Raw genomic sequence first — 18,645 nt, forward strand, 5'->3', positions numbered from 1 at the left:
AATGATAAATCACTAGGGGTGGGAATCTTTTACCATCTCACGATTCAATTCGATTCCGATTCTTGATGCCACGATTCGATTCAAAATCAATTTTCGATTCAAAAAGATTTGATTCAAAACGATTCGATTTTATTCATAATGATTTCTAATCGGGTTTCTGATCATGATCTACTCTCATCTGCTTTGCTATACAGAATGACAAACGGAGACATTAAAGTGTCTTTCACATTTATTAAGTTCAATTCTCAGGGAAGTGCCTTTTATTAAAAACATTGTCTGGTTCTCAATTGCTACTCATTAGTAGCTAGCTATAAAATAAGTTGGAACAAAAATAAAGTGCTTCTTCATAATACAAAATGGTTGAAAATAGATGCATTTCCCAGGAAAGTTGCAGTTTACCACAAATATCATGTAAAACACAACCAGTGAAGACAAAAAAACATCTATATTTCTCAGTCAGACTCAGTAACTTAAAGAATGACAAGTTATGAAAATAAAGTGCTTCTTTCAAAATGAAAAATAGTACCCCTAAGCTACCTGTCTCTGAAATGTTCATGACAGTCTCTTGCAACAATAGAACTGTAAACTGTGCAACTGATTATATGATTTTCAACAAATCATGAAAAAAACTGGACATGAACTGTGTCCAAGGTTACTGTCCATTTGCAGATGCAACATTCAGGTTCTTTTGCAAGAAAAGAAGCTGATCAACATGTGCAGGAGTGAGACTGCTTCGCTGTGCTGTCACTATATCTCCAGCGGTGGAGAAAACTCTCTCAGCTGCAACGCTAGTGCCAGGTGATACACAAGTATCGCTTAGTCAGTCCAGCTAAGAGAGGAAAAGCTGTCTGATGGGTCCTCCACCAGCTGAGCGGGTTCTCTGACAGAGACAGGGGAGGGGCTTCAAGATACTTCTTCAGTTCCTCTTCAGCTCTGGAGTTGGCAGATCTACGGACAACACGGACCTCAGTAAATGTCTTGCCCAATAGCGTGACCAGTGCAGAGGGCCTTCATTTTGGAACAGGGCCTTCTTCTTGCTGTGGTGTCTCAGACTCAACCTCAGCCTCTTCTGAGTTCACTTGTCTCTACAGAAACAATTCAACAATCATGTCAGTCATAATCAATTATGTACAAAATAGTCACACAAGTAGGGCTGGGTACCGAACGTCGATACTTTTATGGTATCAAAAAAAAATACTTCAATCCTATGAGTATCGAAAAATTCTTTATCTTTCGGTGCCAAATTTCGGTTCCAAAAGCATCTGAGCGCATAACTGTGCGTTCACACCGCCGCCGGCAAGAGCGTCAAAGTGGCCGGAAGTCATTCATTTTCAATGAGAGCCGGCGACGAGCACCAGAGCGTCCTGAATCTTTCTCCGGTGTCGTTGGCAGGGCGGCGAGAGTGAATTTTGCCACTCTCGCCGGCGGCGGTGTGAACGTACAGTAAGCGCAAGCTTATCTGTCCTCTCTGCATATTGACAAAGAGCGGAGCTCCAACCCACACACCCCGACACACACGGAGAGGTGTGGACGGATCAAACTGTTTGCAGTTTTTGTTGAAGTCACAGAGAGTCACGGTTGGTCTCAAGTGTGGTAACAGTTTTTTAAAACTTAACGCAGACAGCGTTTGCTGCGATATGATATTAATGGCGTGCCGAAAGCAGTGCTGTTGACGTTACACTTCCTCTTACTAGACAAGCAGCCACAACGGTGGTTTCTCTGCCCTGATGACTGACTGACAGGCAGTCATTTTATTAATGTTACTGAGTGAACAGTTTTACCAGAATTTTTTTATTTTGATAACTGTTTTGATTCACAATTAAGGTGGAAAATAAAAGCTTTGTGTTTACTGTATTTTTGTTGATGTTGAAATGAATTTTAAAACATATGGTATCGAAAAAAGTATCGTTAGGAATCGGTATCGAAACTGAGGTATCGAAATTGGCACCGGATAGAAAGATTCTGAACGATACCCAGCCCTACACACAAGTCCCTCATTTTATGGTTAACTAAAATTAAAAGGCATATATAAAACCTGCAAGATGAGATGGCATCATTTAACTTTGACCTACATCCATTTTCAGCAAGCATAAATGTCTTACACATTTTAGAAAATATATATTACTCAAGAACAGATAATTTACCTCAAGTGCTGCAGCCTCTGCAACTACATTGGCATGGATTTCCAGCTGGTCCTCCTCAGTGAGGAAAGGCAGGGCCTTGAATCTGGGGTCCAAAAAGGAAGCAGAGTACAGCATGCACTTATCCCGTGCAGAACTGTATCTTTTCGCCAGATCATCGTGGATTGCCAGTTTGATTTCCCGAATAACTGGTGTGTCAGCAGCAGCAACGCCAGCTGCCTCCATGTCGTGCAGCAATTGAGCATGCAAAGGAGCAATAACTGAGAGTGTAGGCGTAGAATCCTGACATTATGTGGGTTGCGTCTTTCATTGGTTTCAGCGCCGATGCTATTTCCTCAGCAGTGGAGATGTCGGTGTCGCTGAGTGTGCAGATGTCACTTCCAGATTTTCTCACCTGGGGGGAGAGCAGCACGGCACAAATAGCAGGCTGCTGCTTTAGGAATCGTTCTATCATGTCCAGCGCGCTGTTCCAGCGTGTAGCGACATCCGTTTTCAGTTTGTGCACCAGTAACTGCAGAAATTTCTGCTTTTCCAGCAGTTCATGATTTGCAATGGCGCTGCGGTGGAAGAAACCAGTAATTCGCCTGATCCTCCCAAGCAGTCGTGACACCGTGGTGAGCTTCAGAGCTCGTTGTGCAGCCAGGTTGAGAGTATGGGCAAAACATGTAATGTGTGCCAAGTTGTCAATCTGTGCAGCGGCGAGCATGTTGGCAGCATTATCAGTCACAATCACCAGATCCAAGACCGTCAGCTCCCATTCATTAGCAACGGAGTGAAACATGGCATTGACATTTATGGCTGTATGGCTCTCGTGCATCACACGAGATTGCAAAACACGGGATTCGAGCACCCACATATGAGTTATGTAGTGAGCGGTGAATGTCACAAAAGACTTGGTTGCTCTTGATGTCCATGCATCACATGTTAGTGCCACTCTGGTCGTTTCAGTTAGGGCACTGGCGACCTTTCTTTTAGTCTCATTGTAAAGCTGTGGCACAGCTGTCTCAGTGAAAAACTTGCGGGACGGTATGGCGTACCTCGGCTCCGCTGTCTGTAACATGCAGACGAACCCCTCGTTCTCCACCACACTGCAAGGCCTTAGGTCTTTGGCGATGAAGCAGGCGATAGACCGAGTTATATTTTTTGCCCTCTCGGAGTTGGCAGGGAGTTTCGTGAAGCACTGCAGTGTGCGTTGGTCTGCAGCTGGCGGCTGACTCTGCTCCGTGTCGCTGAGCTCCGGGTGATGCCTAGTAATATGAGCCCGCGCATTTGTTGTGCTGCCGAAGTACTTGGTCTTCGTTTTGCAAAGCTTGCACACTGTGTGTGTCATGTCCAGCGCAGTGCTTCCAGGCATTCGGTAAAAACCGAAATGACGCCAAACTTTAGCTTTAAGTGAAGACGGGGCTGGTTGGATCTCCCTCTCATCCATATTTGCTTCCTCTTTGTTTTAGTGATTTGCCGCTCACGTTCAAAAACCGGCTGCGTGGTGACGTCCGGACGTCCCGTATAGGCTAGTTACAAAAATGGAGGCGAACAGCCAGCTGATTTTATTTATTAAATCGATTCTTGGACATTTCAAATCGATTCTGAATCGTTGCAAATGAGAATCTAGATTCTTCTGTGAATCGATTTTTTGGCACACCCCTATAAATCACGTTTGAGATTTGTACTGGCTACTGTATACAGGCCACCAGGGCACCATACAGACTTTATCAAAGAATTTGCTGACTTTCTATCAGAGCTAGTACTGGTTGCAGATAAATTCATAATTGTTGGTGATTTTAATATACATGTAGATAACAAAAAAGATGCATTGGGATTGGCATTTAAAGACATTCTTAACTCTATTAGAGTTAGACAACACATGTCAGGACCTACTCATTGTCGTAATCATACTCTAGATCTAATATTATCACACGGAATCAATGTTGATGCCGTTGAAATTCTGCAGCAGAGCGATGACATCTCAGATCATTATCTAGTCTTGTGTAAACTTCATTTAGCCAAGGCTGCAAAGCCGACTCTGTGTTACAAATGTTAGACCTATCACTTCTGCCTCTAAAGATTGCTTTATTAATAATCTTCCTGATCAGTTTCATCATCTCAGCATCCCAGATAGCTTAGAAGAACTCGATATTGCGACAGAAACTTTTAACTCTCTCTTTTCCAGCAATTTAGACACAGTTGTTCCGTGGCGCTTAAAGAAGATTAAAGAAAATAGTCCAATGCCGTGGTACAACGAGCACACTGGGGCCCTTAAGAGAGAAGCCAGAAAAATGGAGTGCAACTGGAAGAAATCAAAACTAGAGGTATTTTGCATTTCATGGAAAGAGAGCTCGATTGCATACATACAAGCTGTTAGATCTGCTTATTTTTCAACCCTATTAGAAGAAAATAAACAAAACCCTAGGTATTTATTTGAAACCGTGGCTAAACTAATGAAAAATAAAGCTTCAAGCCCAGAAGTTTCCAAGCAGCACAGCATAATGACTTTATGAACTTCTTCACTTATAAGATTGATAACATCAGGGAGAAAATTATAACTATGCAACCGTCTACTACAGTATCGCATCAGGGAGTGCATTGTAGTCTCCCTAAGGAAAAATTTGATTCATTCATTGCAATAGAAGAGGAAGAATTCGTTAAACTCGTTAAATAATCTAAATCGACAACAAGTATGTTAGACCCTATACCGACTAAGCTACTGAAAGAGATGCTTCCAGAGGTCACAGATCCTCTTCTTAACATCATTAATTCATTTTTGTCATTAGGATACGTACCAAAAACTTTTAAGCTGGCTATGATTAAACCGCTTGTTAAAAAACGCAACTTGATCGTACAGAATTAGTCAATTACAGGCCAATCTCGAATCTACCTTTTCTGTCAAAGATACTAGAAAAGGCGGTATCCTCACAACTATGTTCCTTTTTAGAAATAAATGATATCTGTGAGGATTTCTAGTCAGGATTTAGACCGTACCATAGTACTGAGACAGCTCTCATCAGAGTCACAAATGATTTGCTCTTAACATCCGATCGTGGCTGTATCTCGCTATTGGTGTTACTCGATCTTAGTGCTGCATTTGATACCATTGACCACAACATTCTTTTAAATCGATTCGAAAATTATATTGGCATTAGTGGAATTGCATTAACATGGTTTAAATCATACTTATCTGACCGTTATCAGTTTGTAGCAGTAAATGAAGAGATGTCTCATCGATCACAAGTTCAGTATGGCGTACCACAAGGCTCAGTACTAGGACCGTTGCTGTTCACTCTGTACAAGCTACCCTTGGGAGATATCATTAGGAAGCATGGAATTAGTTTTCACTGTTATGCTGATGATACTCAGCTCTATATTTCTTCACGCCCTGACGAAACCTACCAATTCACAAAATTAACGGAATGCATAGCGGATATAAAAAAATTGGATGACTAGTAATTTCCTACTACTTAATTCTGAAAAAACAGAGATTCTAATTATTGGACAAAAAACTTCCTCACGTAATAACCTATAATACTGTCTAACACTTGATGGCTGCTCTGTTAAGTCTTCGTTGTCAGTTAGGAACCTGGGTGTGCTCTTTGATACCAATCTTTCATTTGAAAATCACAATTCTGGTATACGTAAAACCGCATTTTTCCATCTTAAAAATATATCTAAATTATGTCATATGCTCTCATTGACAAATGTGGAACAATAATTAGTCCATGCGTTCATGACATCAAGGCTAGATTATTGTAATGCTATTATGGGTGGTCGCCACGCTTAATAAACAAATTGCAGCTGGTCCAAAACACAGCAGCTAGAGTTCTTACCAGAACCAGGAAGTATGACCATATTAGCCCAGTTCTGTCAACACTGCATTGGCTCCCGATTAAACATTGTATAAATTTTAAAATATTGCTGATTGCTTACAAAGCACTAAATGGTTTAGCTCCGCAGTACTTGAGTGCGCTCTTAACGTATTATAGTCCTTCACGTCTATTGCGATCTCAAAATTCCGGCCAGTTGATAATACCAAGAATATCAAAATCAACTGCTGGTGGTTGATCCTTTTCTTATTTAGCACCAAAACTTTGGAACAGTCTTCCTAACATTGTCCGGGAAGTAGACACACTCTGTCAGTTCAAAGCTAGACTAAAAACACATCTCTTTGACCTAGCATACACAAAACACATTAGGGGTGTAACGGTACACGTATTCGTATTGAACCGTTCGGTACGAGGCTTTCGGTTCGGTGTTCGGTACGCATTTTCAAACCGAACGGTTCGTTGGACCATTTTTCCTGCCGACCAAAATTTCGTTATTTCAAATGTAGGAGGGCCGCGCGTGGCAAGCGCGCTCATAAAGTAAGAGACGCCAGCGCGACCACAACATTGTCCAACATCAAATGGCAAACGTAATGTAAGCGGAATGAAACTGAGCTACTCGTTATTGTGTGGTTGACGGACCATTTATCAGTTTGGACCAGTGCAGCGCGAGCCGATCGTGATCATGCGACACTGTTACTACACAGCGCTAAGAGATCCAGTAAAGAAAGCATTTGAATTTGCCACTTAAGTAATAACATTGCTGCGAGATCTAGTGAGAAACATTCACATTTCTCTGTTATTAACGGATCAAACAGCGCGTGGAATCCAGGAAGAAACATTGTGCCATGAATGAACTATCCAGTGTCCACAGATCTGCAACATTCACCATGAATTTACTGTAGTAACACTACAGTAATGCAACTATGGAAGTTTGGCAGGAATAGTAGGCTATTGCTTTCAAGTAACATTACGTCGGTTTTATTTTGACATTATGAGTAAAATTGCTGCCCTCAAATGTTAATCTGAACTAAAATAGACCTTTGTTTATAACTACTACAATATTAGGCTACATTTCATTTTTTCCAAGGAGCTGTTTTGTTTTATATGCTCCTAAGAAGAGTCAATTATAGCTCCATCATTGCTCAAAGTAAAAAAAAAAAAAAAAAAAAAAAAAAAAACATACTTTATTATGTTAGTTAAAAAAAAAAAAAAAAAATCAAAATCAGTTCTCAGACAAGTTCTCAGGCATTTCTTTCTTTTTGCTGTATCGAAAATGTACCAAACCGTACCGAACCGTGACACAAGTGAATCGTATTGAACCGAACCGTAAATTTTGTGAACCGTTACACCCCTAAAAAACATTATAGACTTTTATAATTCAATGTTAGGCTGCATAGATTAGGTCAGCCGGAACCGGGAACACTTCCCATAAATCCTGATGTACTCGTTACATCATAAGAAGAATGGTGTCTACGCTAATATTAGTCTCTGTTTATCCAGAGGTTTACCGCAGTCCGCCGGATCCAGGCTGTATCCAGATCTGATGAAGGACCTGAGCCTGGACGCGACGACAGCGCAGTCCTGAAGTGTCAACTAGTATGTCCCCTGTGAAGGCCTCCCTCCCCTCCCTGTACCTCTCTACAGATAAAGCGCTGTTGGGATAATTCCAGTTCGCGTGGCTACGTGGAAGCGATAAAAATCCTGTATTATAAATTTTAAGGCCAGACAAGTAGTATGTTGAGGGTTGATTTGTAGGGAAGGACTACACGCCTCCACACATATATAGACTGAACTCGTAATGTGTATGTGCACGCCATTGGCGTTCTCACTGGTTCGCGTTTTTGAAGTTTGCGCAGAAAGAACATAAGAGTTTTCTGTTAAAACGGTGTTGTGTAAGCAGCCCCTAAGTTAATAACTAATGATCGTTGCGACGGAAGTGAATCAATCAAACTAGCTGGACAATAACTTATTCTAGAGATGCTATAAAGCCAAAACAATCTCTGTTACTTTCATTTCCTATTATAAATGTAAAGCTGCTTTGGAACAATCTACATTGTTAAAAGCGCTATATAAATGAAGATGACTTGACTTGATGAAGTCCAACAAAATAATCCTTAGCTGTGATCAATTACTTGCACCATTTTTTCAAATCACATGGTTTGGGTGAACTGTAATTTTGATCTTGATTGTGACAATTGCACAGGACAAAATAAGAACAAGTTTGTCTTGTACCATTTTGCCAGGAAGGTGATTCATGGTCTCCACAAATCCATAACATTGAATTTTCTTATTACTGGCCACTCAAAATTGACTTGACTTGATTTTATTGATACTTTGTTGCATAATTTTGCTTAGCAGTCATATAGGTAACAACATTAAATATTCTCTTTATAAATATTATCAATAAAGTTGCTTTTTTTCTATAGATAAGGGTTTTGAATTGGTATGTGCCAAATTTGGTGTTATTATCAGGGTTATGGTATGGTATGGTATGGTAGCTAAGTGATTTTGTTTTGGAACCTTCAGAAAACTTGAACAAGATGTCTCTCAATTTACTTTGCTGACTGTATTAATTGTGGAATTAATTGTGTAATGTGGAATTGTGGAATTAATTGTGGAAAATTTGCTCAATGTCACTCATTTTGCCAGCATGGGTCACATATATTATATATATATATATATATATATATATATATATATATATATATATATATTCGTGAAAATAAAATCATTGTCCTGTTGCATGACCCAATTTCAGGCAAGCTTTAGCTGTCAGACAGATGGCCTCACATTTGAGTCTAGAATACTTATGCAGAGGAGCTCATGGTGATCATCATCACCAGGTTTGCACAACTCAGGAGGGATTTTGGTCCATTCCTCTTTACAGATCCTCTCTAAATTCTTAAGGTTCCTTGGCTGTCGCTTTGCAACTCGAAGTTTCAGCTCCCTCCACAGATTTTCTATAGGATTAAGATCTGGAGACTGGCTAGGCCACTGAAAGACCTTAAAGGGGTGGTTCAGGATTTTCGACATCGGACCTCATTTTCAAGTGAGCCTGGTTGTTATTCATCAGTGGAGACAGTTTTCAAAAAAATTCATCCAGTCCTTACTTTTGGATAGTTCGCCTATGCTAGGCTAGCGCGAGTCAACGGTGCACGTTAGCCTGCCATTAAAAACAGTTTTACCCACTCCACAGTACACCAAAAGCAAATAAATTATAACGCCAGACTATCGATGTAAATGTCTATTGAGAGAATAATGTTAGAAATCAAAGTACTCTTGTATCTCAATTATCTGTGGCAGGTAAATACACTTGCGTGATTGTTATGTGGACCGGCTCTCTCGGTTTCCTAGGTAACCAAATATAACTCCACCGCTGCTGTAGACTGCTTATAAATACAGGGAACAAATTATAACTAATGCAATGTGATGAAAGGGTAGTTTGATTTCTAACATTATTCTCTCAACAGACATTTACATCGATAGTCTGGCGTTATAATTTATTTGCTTTTGGTGTACTGTGGAGTGGGTAAAACTAACAGCAAGAGTTGGTAAATCTTAATCTTAAAAGTTGGTAAAATTTAAACAGCTGGAGCCACACCAGATACAGACTGTTACTTTTGAAAGTGAGAGGATGTTTCCATTTTTGCTGAAATTAAATGCATAAAAAAAAAGATCAAACCTTTCCATTCTCAGCTGGTGACTTTTTCTTCTTCTTTTTCTTTGACTTCTCATTCTAAAATAAACAACATTAAACAGAAAACAACAGATTTGAAAATGGAAAAGAATCAAGATTAAGTTAAAATGCACCAAAATATTCTCAACAGTGTATTTTACAAAACTCTCACAAAAAAAGTCACGGTTGTACGTTTTAAGTGTGTGGATGATGATGCTATCAAGGTTCTACACACCTTCACACCATTTTTCCCCATTGGAGCTCCTTGTTGTCTGTCCTTGATTCCCTCTGCCGGCTCCTCATCTGACAGACATACATCCACATCAGCCTCACCTATCTGACACACACCGACACCATTACACCATTAAAGGCTTTGTATCTGACATGACAGCAGCATCATGATTCATGAAACTGACACACAGCATTATTAATACTCGATCTAAGGGCAGCAGACATGATAGCAGTATGGCAGGCTGTTTGAAGTAGTTTCATTTGGAGAATAGCATTTGTGAAATTGTAGCATAATTTTTACCTATACAGGGCTGAACATATATATCAGTCTGTGCAATGAATATACGCGTAGTTGCGTACAATATGAAATATATGCGTAACAACAGAGCCACTTGTTTGTGTGAAGTGAGAGATTGTTGTATGCTTGTTTGTGTGAGGTTAATATGACGTGGCTTGATATCACAGAATGAGAAAGAAATTATATTTAAAGGCCCACTGAAGTGCCTTGGAACGCGCTAAGGCAGGACATTGAATGGCTCTTCCCTTTCTCAAATAGCCAATAGCGTTTAGTTTACCTCACAGACTACAATTCATACTTGACAGAACCATTGAAGCGAATCCGAGCGCTGATGATACGTTGGATTCAATAGTAGAGATGTGAATAAATTCAAGCCATGTCTTTCTTAATCAACGTACAGTTGGAAAATGGAATAAAACTCAAGCATTTGAGCAAACGAACACACATCTCCAACCCATATTGCAACGTGACGTGTCAACACCACATTAGATTCTAGAGAGCATTTGATTGGACAGAAGATGTGATGAGAATTGATGTCATAAAAATCTGAGATGCATTTTAGCAGAAGGGAGAGACTAAGTTTTGAATGGTTATATCTCCTAAATGTGAATTTTGTCATTGTTTTGGAACACACCAGCTTATTCATAACCTTAAAGGAGAAGTTCACTTTTAAAATGAAAATTCTGTCATCATATACTCACCCTCATGTTGTTTCAAAGCTGTATGAATTTCTTTCTTATGCTGAACAGAAAGGAGGATATTTAGAAGAATATCAGTAACCAGACAGTTTTTGGGTCCCAATGACTTCCATAGTAGGAAAAAAATATACTATGGAAGTCATTGGGACCCAAAAACTGTCTGGTTACTGATATTCTTCTAAATATCTTCCTTTCTGTTCAGCATAAGAAAGAAATTCATACAGCTTTGAAACAACATGAGGGTGAGTATCAGGGATGGAAATTAACTTTTTTGTCCACCGGCCACTGTGGCTGGTGGATTTCAAAATCTACCAGCCACTCAATGTTTTTACCAGCCACTTTCTTATTTTTAACCGACAATGTGTAACTGCATGTGAAAATTAATACCACTTAAAAATGAAAATTCTGTCATCATATACTCACCCTCATGTTGTTTCAAACCTGTATGAATTTCTTTCTTCTGCTGAACAGAAAGGAAGATATTTAGAAGAATGTCAGTAACCAGACAATTTCTGGTCTCATTGACTTCCATAGTAGGAAAAAAATATACCATGGAAGTCAATGAGACCAGAAACTGTCTGGTTACTGACATTCTTCTAAATATCTTCCTTTCTGTTCAGCAGAAGAAAGAAATTCATACAGGTTTGAAACAACATGAGGGTGAATATATGATGACAGAATTTTCATTTTAAAGTGGAGTATCCCTTTAAGCAGTTTATTTAATCTCAAGTCTCAATGAAATACTGACATTTTCTATTTCTCTCTTATACACTCTTTCTCTCTTATATATATATATATATATATATTTCTCTTTTTTACCTGGATGTGGCATTTGGATGATTCGTGGTATTTTGTGGCTTCCAGTTTTACGTTTTTAGTCCCAACAATGAAACTATTAGGCCCTGTTTACACGAGAACGCTCGCGGGTGGAAACGTAAAAATATTTTATCAGATGTGCCTTTCGTTTAGACGGCGACGGCGTTTTGGGGGCTTAAAAACGCAAAAAAGTGAAACCACCCTTCAGAGTGGAAATCTTAAAAACGCTCCACCGTCGCGTTCCCGTCGATGCGTATAGTGCGTCCGGCGCGAGTGATTTCAATGTTAAGTTAAGGCAAAGATGTTTTCTCTGCAGACCTCTTAACCAGCTCTCAACGCCTGCGATGTAACGCCACATTTTTTTTTTTCTAAAAGTGTCCGCCGTCTGTGTGAAACAGTATGCTATTTTTATTTACCCGCCACGGTGGCCGGTAGGTGAAGCGAGTTTACCCGCCACAACACAAAATCACCCGCATTTGGCTGGTGGCGGGTGCTAATTTCCATCCCTGGTGAGTATATGATGACAGAATTTTCATTTTAAAAGTGAACTTCTCCTTTAAGGCTAACGTATTCATCCTAAAAGCTGAAAAGTTACATTTTAATTTCAGGGACCCACAGTGGGCCTTTAATAGTAATACAGTGATAAAGACTAGGCTATGTCAATTAACATAGCATTATAAATATACTTTATTCTTATAAAATACCAGAGATGTCTAGAAGAACAAAGATAAACCATAGGCTATACTGTTGCATTTGTATGTTTATTGATATCTATATCTGGGTGCCTTTGTCCATATATGGGGTTTCCTGCTGAACCAAACTGTTTTTAGCGTCCCATTCATTGACAACCATATAAACATTCACCGTGCTATCAATAGTTAGCTTGCTGACGATTCTGTAATTTCGGTCAAATACAGTATAAAACATTTATACAATACGCTTCAAATGATTATTCAAATGTAAATATGCACTACTTTAACAACAAGACAAGGCAATGTACTACCCCAAGGGGCCCGGCCCGGCCACTGCGCCCCCTCACCTCTGGTTGACCTCCCCACCAAGCCACGGAGTAGGCGCCCTAATTTTAGTTTGTGAGGCAGTACTGCCCTGGGAAGATCTCCCATTCAGAAGTACGAGATGGTGAGTAGATGGGTGTATAGGCTGTCAAATACATGGTTTAAAAACTAATTGGGGGGTTTTCGGATCGTTCTCAGCAACAACAACAACAAATAATCAGGTTCCTGAGCGAAATAAGAACAGAATAGCGTTCACTTTATAATAAATTATAATATTCTTTGCAAATGATCTTTGAATTGCTAATAATCTTTGAAAATAACAATAAATCAATCACTGCTGATTTTTTTTTTTCAGAGACAGATGTAGTTGTAACCTAAACATATTATTTGTGTAGTTATTTAACATTTTTACAGCAACCAACATTTGGTCTACAGCAACAGAGCCGTCAACACAGGAGTGTGGGCCTTCAGTTGCAGATTCACGCATTTAGCTTCAAATAACGATTCTAAAATTCTTTTAGAGCTCCTTGGATTCAAACCACTTTATGTTCCTCATTTGTTTGAAATTAAATTACATTAATAAACTGCATGTATACAGTTATTTCATAATTTCATTATATATTAATTATTAGGTAAGCTAAGCATCATGTTTGTGATTCATGTATGACAGATTCTGACAACAGAAACAAAAATCAGGTAGTAACTCAGAAGGTTATATGTAAGGGATGCACCGAAATTTCGCCCGGAGAAAATTATCGGGCGAAAATGGCATTTTCGGTTTTGGGCTGAAAGAGAGAAAAAGGCTGAAAATATATGCCAATGCCAAAAATATGCCGCCCGCCCCTCCGTGTTCAGCGATCAGGTTTCACTCTCACGCAGAGTTTTACCCATATTTAAAACTTTATAAATTATAATCACTAGCTTCCGACAGACGGCGGTACACATCGATTTACCGTGGAAGACTAACCCCTGACCCGACGCACAGCGTAGGCTAATGAACGAAGAAGCTAAGAGGAAAGAGCAAAACAAAACACCGGTCGAATTACCAATTTTAAAGAGAAATTTTGGAAGATTTCTATATAATAGAAGAGGAGCTTCAGTTTGTTACACAGCCCTATTTGTTTAAACCGTGTGAGAGGCGTCTAAGCTTACGATACTCCTACATCGTAAGTCATACAAGCGTCACAGGTTACTCTTCGTAAGTCGACTTGCGTATATGCATACGGTCGTCTGGCGGAAGCTAGTTATTTTAGATTATAAAGTTATAAATATTATAAATATGGGTATTTTTCTTACAAAAACCCATAGCTTCGCTTCAGAAGGACTTTATTAACCCCCCGGAGCCGTGTGGAGTATTTTTTATCATGGATGGATGCACTTTTATGGGCTTCAAATTTTCTCCAGCCATTCACTCCCATTATAAAGCTTGGATTAGCCAGGACATTTTTTAAAGGGGTCATCGGATGCAAACTTCACTTTTATATGGTGTTTGCATATAAATGTGTCTTTGCAATGTGTGGACACAACCACCATACAATGAAAAAAATCCATTCACTCCTTTTTTTTTATCCTTAAAAAGTCTAAAGACTCTCAATAATCAAGCTGTTTGGATTTTCTGAGCAATATGATGTCATATTGCTCACGCTCCGCCCACGACCACTGGCAGACTGTCCCGTATTAGCATATTTCCCCCTCAGCCATTTGTATACTGTCCACCAAGGCAGCACTTTAAGTGTCTGGTGTCAACCATAGACAGTAAAATAAATGGACACAGCGACCCCATTGGATTCAACGGAGAAAAGTGAAGTCAATTAGAAGCACTAACTTCCTGATGGTCGAGCGTACTGCGCAGACTCAAACTGAGCTTGACGACTTAGATGTGACGTGAGCAATCCGTCTGTCTTCTAGTAGCTGTGCCAAGAGAAATCTGAATCATTCCCTTCCGAAACTTGCAGACGGAGAGTGTGAGTAGGAGGTGTCCATGAGCTAGGAGCAGGATAAACTTTTGCTAAATATTCTGATTAATTATTTTGTCATTTTGCCTCCACGTCCCCCCGATTGCCTGCGAGCTTCTCCTCCTGTCCATACGGTAATTTCTCTACTGTGCGACAGAGAGTCGCGTGGTTATGACGCAATCGTTAGCCTATTTTTACAAAAACTGCTTCTACGGGGCCATAACGTAAGATACAAGGTAATGGAGCCTTTTATACATTGTCGTGTTTCTTTAGAAATAAATAATGGACAAATGGAGTATTTAAATGCCTCAGATGTAAAGTTATTCGCTGTCAAAGTGACGCCAAAATGAATGGGAGACTATGGAATGCTAACAGCAGGTGATGGTCTGCTAATCAATGGCGGCGCCCGGGGAAGCTTCAATGTTTTCCGAATGATTGCCCCCCTGGTGTAAACATGCCCCACGAAAGAGAGGGGGTGGGGTGAGCAGTTGCTCATTATCATTTAAAGAGACATGCACCGAAATGGCTCGCTGTGAAAAGAGCTGTTTTTGAGGAGGTAAAAAGGGTGTTGTTTTACACAACCATTGAGGAAATTTAACAAAAGCATGTTACAAACTTTACATGAAGACCCTAAAGAATCATACCAACTTGTGGAAAATGGGCATCCGATGAACCCTTTAATATAACTCTGATTGTATTTGTCTGAAAGAAGAATGTCATGTACACCTAGGATGGCTTGAGGTTGAGTAAATCATGGAGTAATTTTCATTTTTGGGTGAACTATCCCTTTAATTTATTGATATTTAATATTTTTATATAGGGCTATTTTCAAATTTTTGTGTCACTTTAAATAAAAGTGTGGTTATTTTTCTTTTATTGGCTTGTAGGTTTTAAAATTCCGATTCAGTAAAATTAAAAAATTCTAAATATTCATTTAAAATAAGAAATGAATAATTATTTTTAAAAAGTAATATTTGGTTTCAGTTTTCATCCAAGTGCATCCAGAATTTTCGGTTTCGGCCCATAATTTTCATTTTGGTGCATCCTTATTATTTGTGTAATTGTACTTTTCATATTTTTTGTATAGTAGCCTACATCAATTTTTTATGGAGCTGTCAACACCGGAAACTCTGACGTCATGCAATCAATTGACGAACACCTCAGTCATATATGTTATTAATTTGTACATATAAAATTATTTTATTCACAGTTTCGTGGGTTTATTTTTTTTTATTTTTTTTCTCGTTTCACCGGTTTCTGAATATTGCTTTAAAATTGTACATGCAACATGTCAACATGTACACTTTGTGCGCTCTGGCGCCGACCCTGGCGATGTAACTCTTGTGGTAAATATAATATACCGTCACAGCAGCAATCTTCGCCATATTTAAAGTTTGTGGCAGGAAATCATAATTATCCCCGAACTTCCCATTGATTTGAGAGGGCGTTGATGTCCAATTTTAACTAGCAATCTCGTATTTACGAAGTTTATGAAGGCAGCAAATAATATTGTGAACTACACGCATGAAGCATCAGTCTAGTATGTGACGACAAACAATACATCTTACAACAGCTCACATTTCATAATTACTATGGTATTTTGGGTACCAAAATGCTTTTAGACTAATATCCTGGTAGTGCCATGCCACTTTAAGCACATTGAACTACCATGTAAATATCATGTATGTAACGTTATAGTAATCATTCAATACATATCAAAGTACCATAGTAATTCCATCTTATCCCACCTCTACAACATGACAATCACACATGCCAGATGTTACCAGCTCAAATATGTTGCTGATGTTCTTCTGTTTATGGGCTGTTTGTGTGTTAGTCTTCATCTGCTCGTCTTCATCTTTGTCATCTTCCTCAGTAAGTTTGAGCGCGTGTAAAGCGGCCTGAGCGCGCTGCTCGCCTTTCAGCCTACGCAGAGCACGACTCGACATGATGGACGTCAAATCAACTGATCAGTGATCAATAACCTCGCACCGACCCCAAATGTCTCACAAACTTGAGGATGTTCAAGAGTAGACGCTATAGTCATATAGGAAACACGTGACGTCACATTAAACGGAAGTGGGTGTGTTCAAAAAGTAAGCGACCCGGATGTTATTTTGTATACCTTGTGTTTCCTAATTATTATTATTATTATTATTATTATTATTATTATTATTATTATTATTATTATTATTATTATTATTTAAACAGATGCAATGACTCCTTATTTATTCAAAAGTAAAATTGGGTTACAGTAGTAAAAGGGACCCATCACAATTCACGGTAGGATGAAAACTTTTTCTTAATGATTCCACACTATGAATGGATTCAAACAATAAAAAGGGACAACTTTATTCGGTCCAAATTAAACCTCGGAGATGAACGGAGCTCTGTAGGCAATGCGGCTATCTCGCTTTTTGAGCCACCGAGCGCCCTCTGCACTGTAACCTCTAGTAAACAGATATTTCTCGAATCTAAATGCGAGTTACTAACTAGTAATTTTTGTTTGGACAAACTTTTATGTTGGCTTGACAAAGCCTTGTTTTAAAGTTTTATAAGCTACAAACAGGTTAACAAAATGTAAAATAATGAAAGACACATGCTAACATGGGGGGGGGGGGGGGGGGGGTAAACCACGTAGGAAGTACGTGATATACACGTGTGAAGGAGTGCTAGTAGATAAAGCATGAGGTGTGAGAGTAATCAGCTCCAGGCACGGGGTAATGGGAAATGTAGTCCGATACGAGGTTAATACTCCGGTAAGGGAGCCCTCTGGTGGCGATCGGAGCTTGCACAGAAGATTCCACCTCCTATGACTACCAGGTTCTGAGTCTTTCTCCAACCAGCGTCATGAGATCCTTCTCTAAGATCAATATGATAATATATATAATATATAATGTCTTCACAGACCTCTTTAACATCTCTCTGAGCTAGGCTGTTGTCCACACATGCTTTAAAAATACCACAATTATACCAATTCTCAAGAAACCATCCCCATCGGCTTTAATGTTTATCGTCCTGTTGCACTGACTTCTATTGTCATGAAGTGCTTTGAACGGATAGTCATGCAAGCAACACATCACAACCACGCCTCTGTTTGACAATACAGTTTGAAACTTGAACTTGAAACTTGGTGACACCTGCTGGTCGGAGCATTGTAAATGCAGCAAAGCTCAGCCCAAACATGCATAATACATAGCCTAACAAACAACAAACCAACTTCAAATAATGTATTGAAAGTGTAATCTATTAAACACAATTAACAAACAATCTAATACTGAAGTGTCTGTATAATATGCAGTTATTTTATTAACTTGTTTTGCTTGTTTTATAGAGAGTTTGATTAATCAGGCCAGTTTTTCTGAATTGCTAAAACACTAAACCCCATTTTCTGAACCAAATTCAGACATTTAAAACACTGTTTTAAATCTCATGCACTCTTTTTGCAAAACTCTAAACTCTAAACACATTCTCACTCACTAAAACACATTTCGCACTGTGATGCACTTATGTTTCAAAATGCTAACCAAAAGCAGGCAAAAGTCAAACACAACTACAACACAGTTGTCATCGTTTTCACACAATGACTCAAAATTGTTCACACTTATTTCTAATGATGTGACCAAACCAACTGTACATAATACAAGTCAGTTTAGAGTGCCAAAATTGAGACACAAAATGTTGAATGTTGATACCAACAAACAATGGATGGAAACAATATAAGAGGGAGAGTCGGAAGAGTATGAGTAAGAGGTGGTGAAGAATGAGGAAGAGGATGAGAAAGAGCAAGGTGTGGAGAATGTTGTCGAGGCTGGATCTGGCATTGGGGGTTTTCCCTTTGACTACAGAGATGACATTGTCTGTAAAGTGGACAAAGCCAGACCCAACATGAAGACATGATGCTGAAGCAGAATCAATCTCTCACTGACCTTGATTTTGCAGTTACACAACTCTTCTGAGTGTACTGTAACATGCTTTTCATTTACTGTAACATGA

At 39.2% G+C, this 18,645-nt stretch overlaps 2 protein-coding genes across 2 annotated transcripts in view; both read right to left on the reverse strand.

Annotated features, from left to right (window-relative positions):
- tcf25 (TCF25 ribosome quality control complex subunit) overlaps positions 1-16,740 on the reverse strand; it is a 112,549-nt gene extending 95,809 nt beyond the window's left edge. Inside the window, exons 1-3 of the mRNA XM_079874225.1 lie at positions 16,434-16,740; positions 9,871-9,972; positions 9,642-9,695 (exon numbers count right to left, since the gene is read on the reverse strand). Of these exons, the coding sequence (XP_079730351.1) occupies positions 9,642-9,695; positions 9,871-9,972; positions 16,434-16,598 (321 nt within the window). The 5' untranslated portion in view covers positions 16,599-16,740. The remainder of the gene's footprint in view (positions 1-9,641; positions 9,696-9,870; positions 9,973-16,433) is intronic.
- Positions 215-4,250, reverse strand: LOC307160272 (E3 SUMO-protein ligase ZBED1-like). The gene is made up of 2 exons (XM_079874235.1): positions 2,145-4,250; positions 215-1,085 (listed from the first exon to the last, which is right to left on the reverse strand). Exon 1 carries the CDS (start codon positions 3,568-3,570, stop codon positions 2,338-2,340), a length of 1,233 nt encoding a protein of 410 aa, XP_079730361.1. The 5' UTR covers positions 3,571-4,250; the 3' UTR covers positions 215-1,085; positions 2,145-2,337.
- Positions 16,741-18,645: the final 1,905 nt, after the last annotated feature.

Source organism: Squalius cephalus (assembly GCF_949319135.1).
Source record: "Squalius cephalus genome assembly, chromosome: 6".
NCBI classification, from domain to species: domain Eukaryota; kingdom Metazoa; phylum Chordata; class Actinopteri; order Cypriniformes; family Leuciscidae; genus Squalius; species Squalius cephalus.

Bases quoted from the DNA above. Each gene is read 5' to 3' on its own strand.
- LOC307160272 (XM_079874235.1), bottom strand. From the start codon at position 3,570: ATGGATGAGAGGGAGATCCAACCAGCCCCGTCTTCACTTAAAGCTAAA.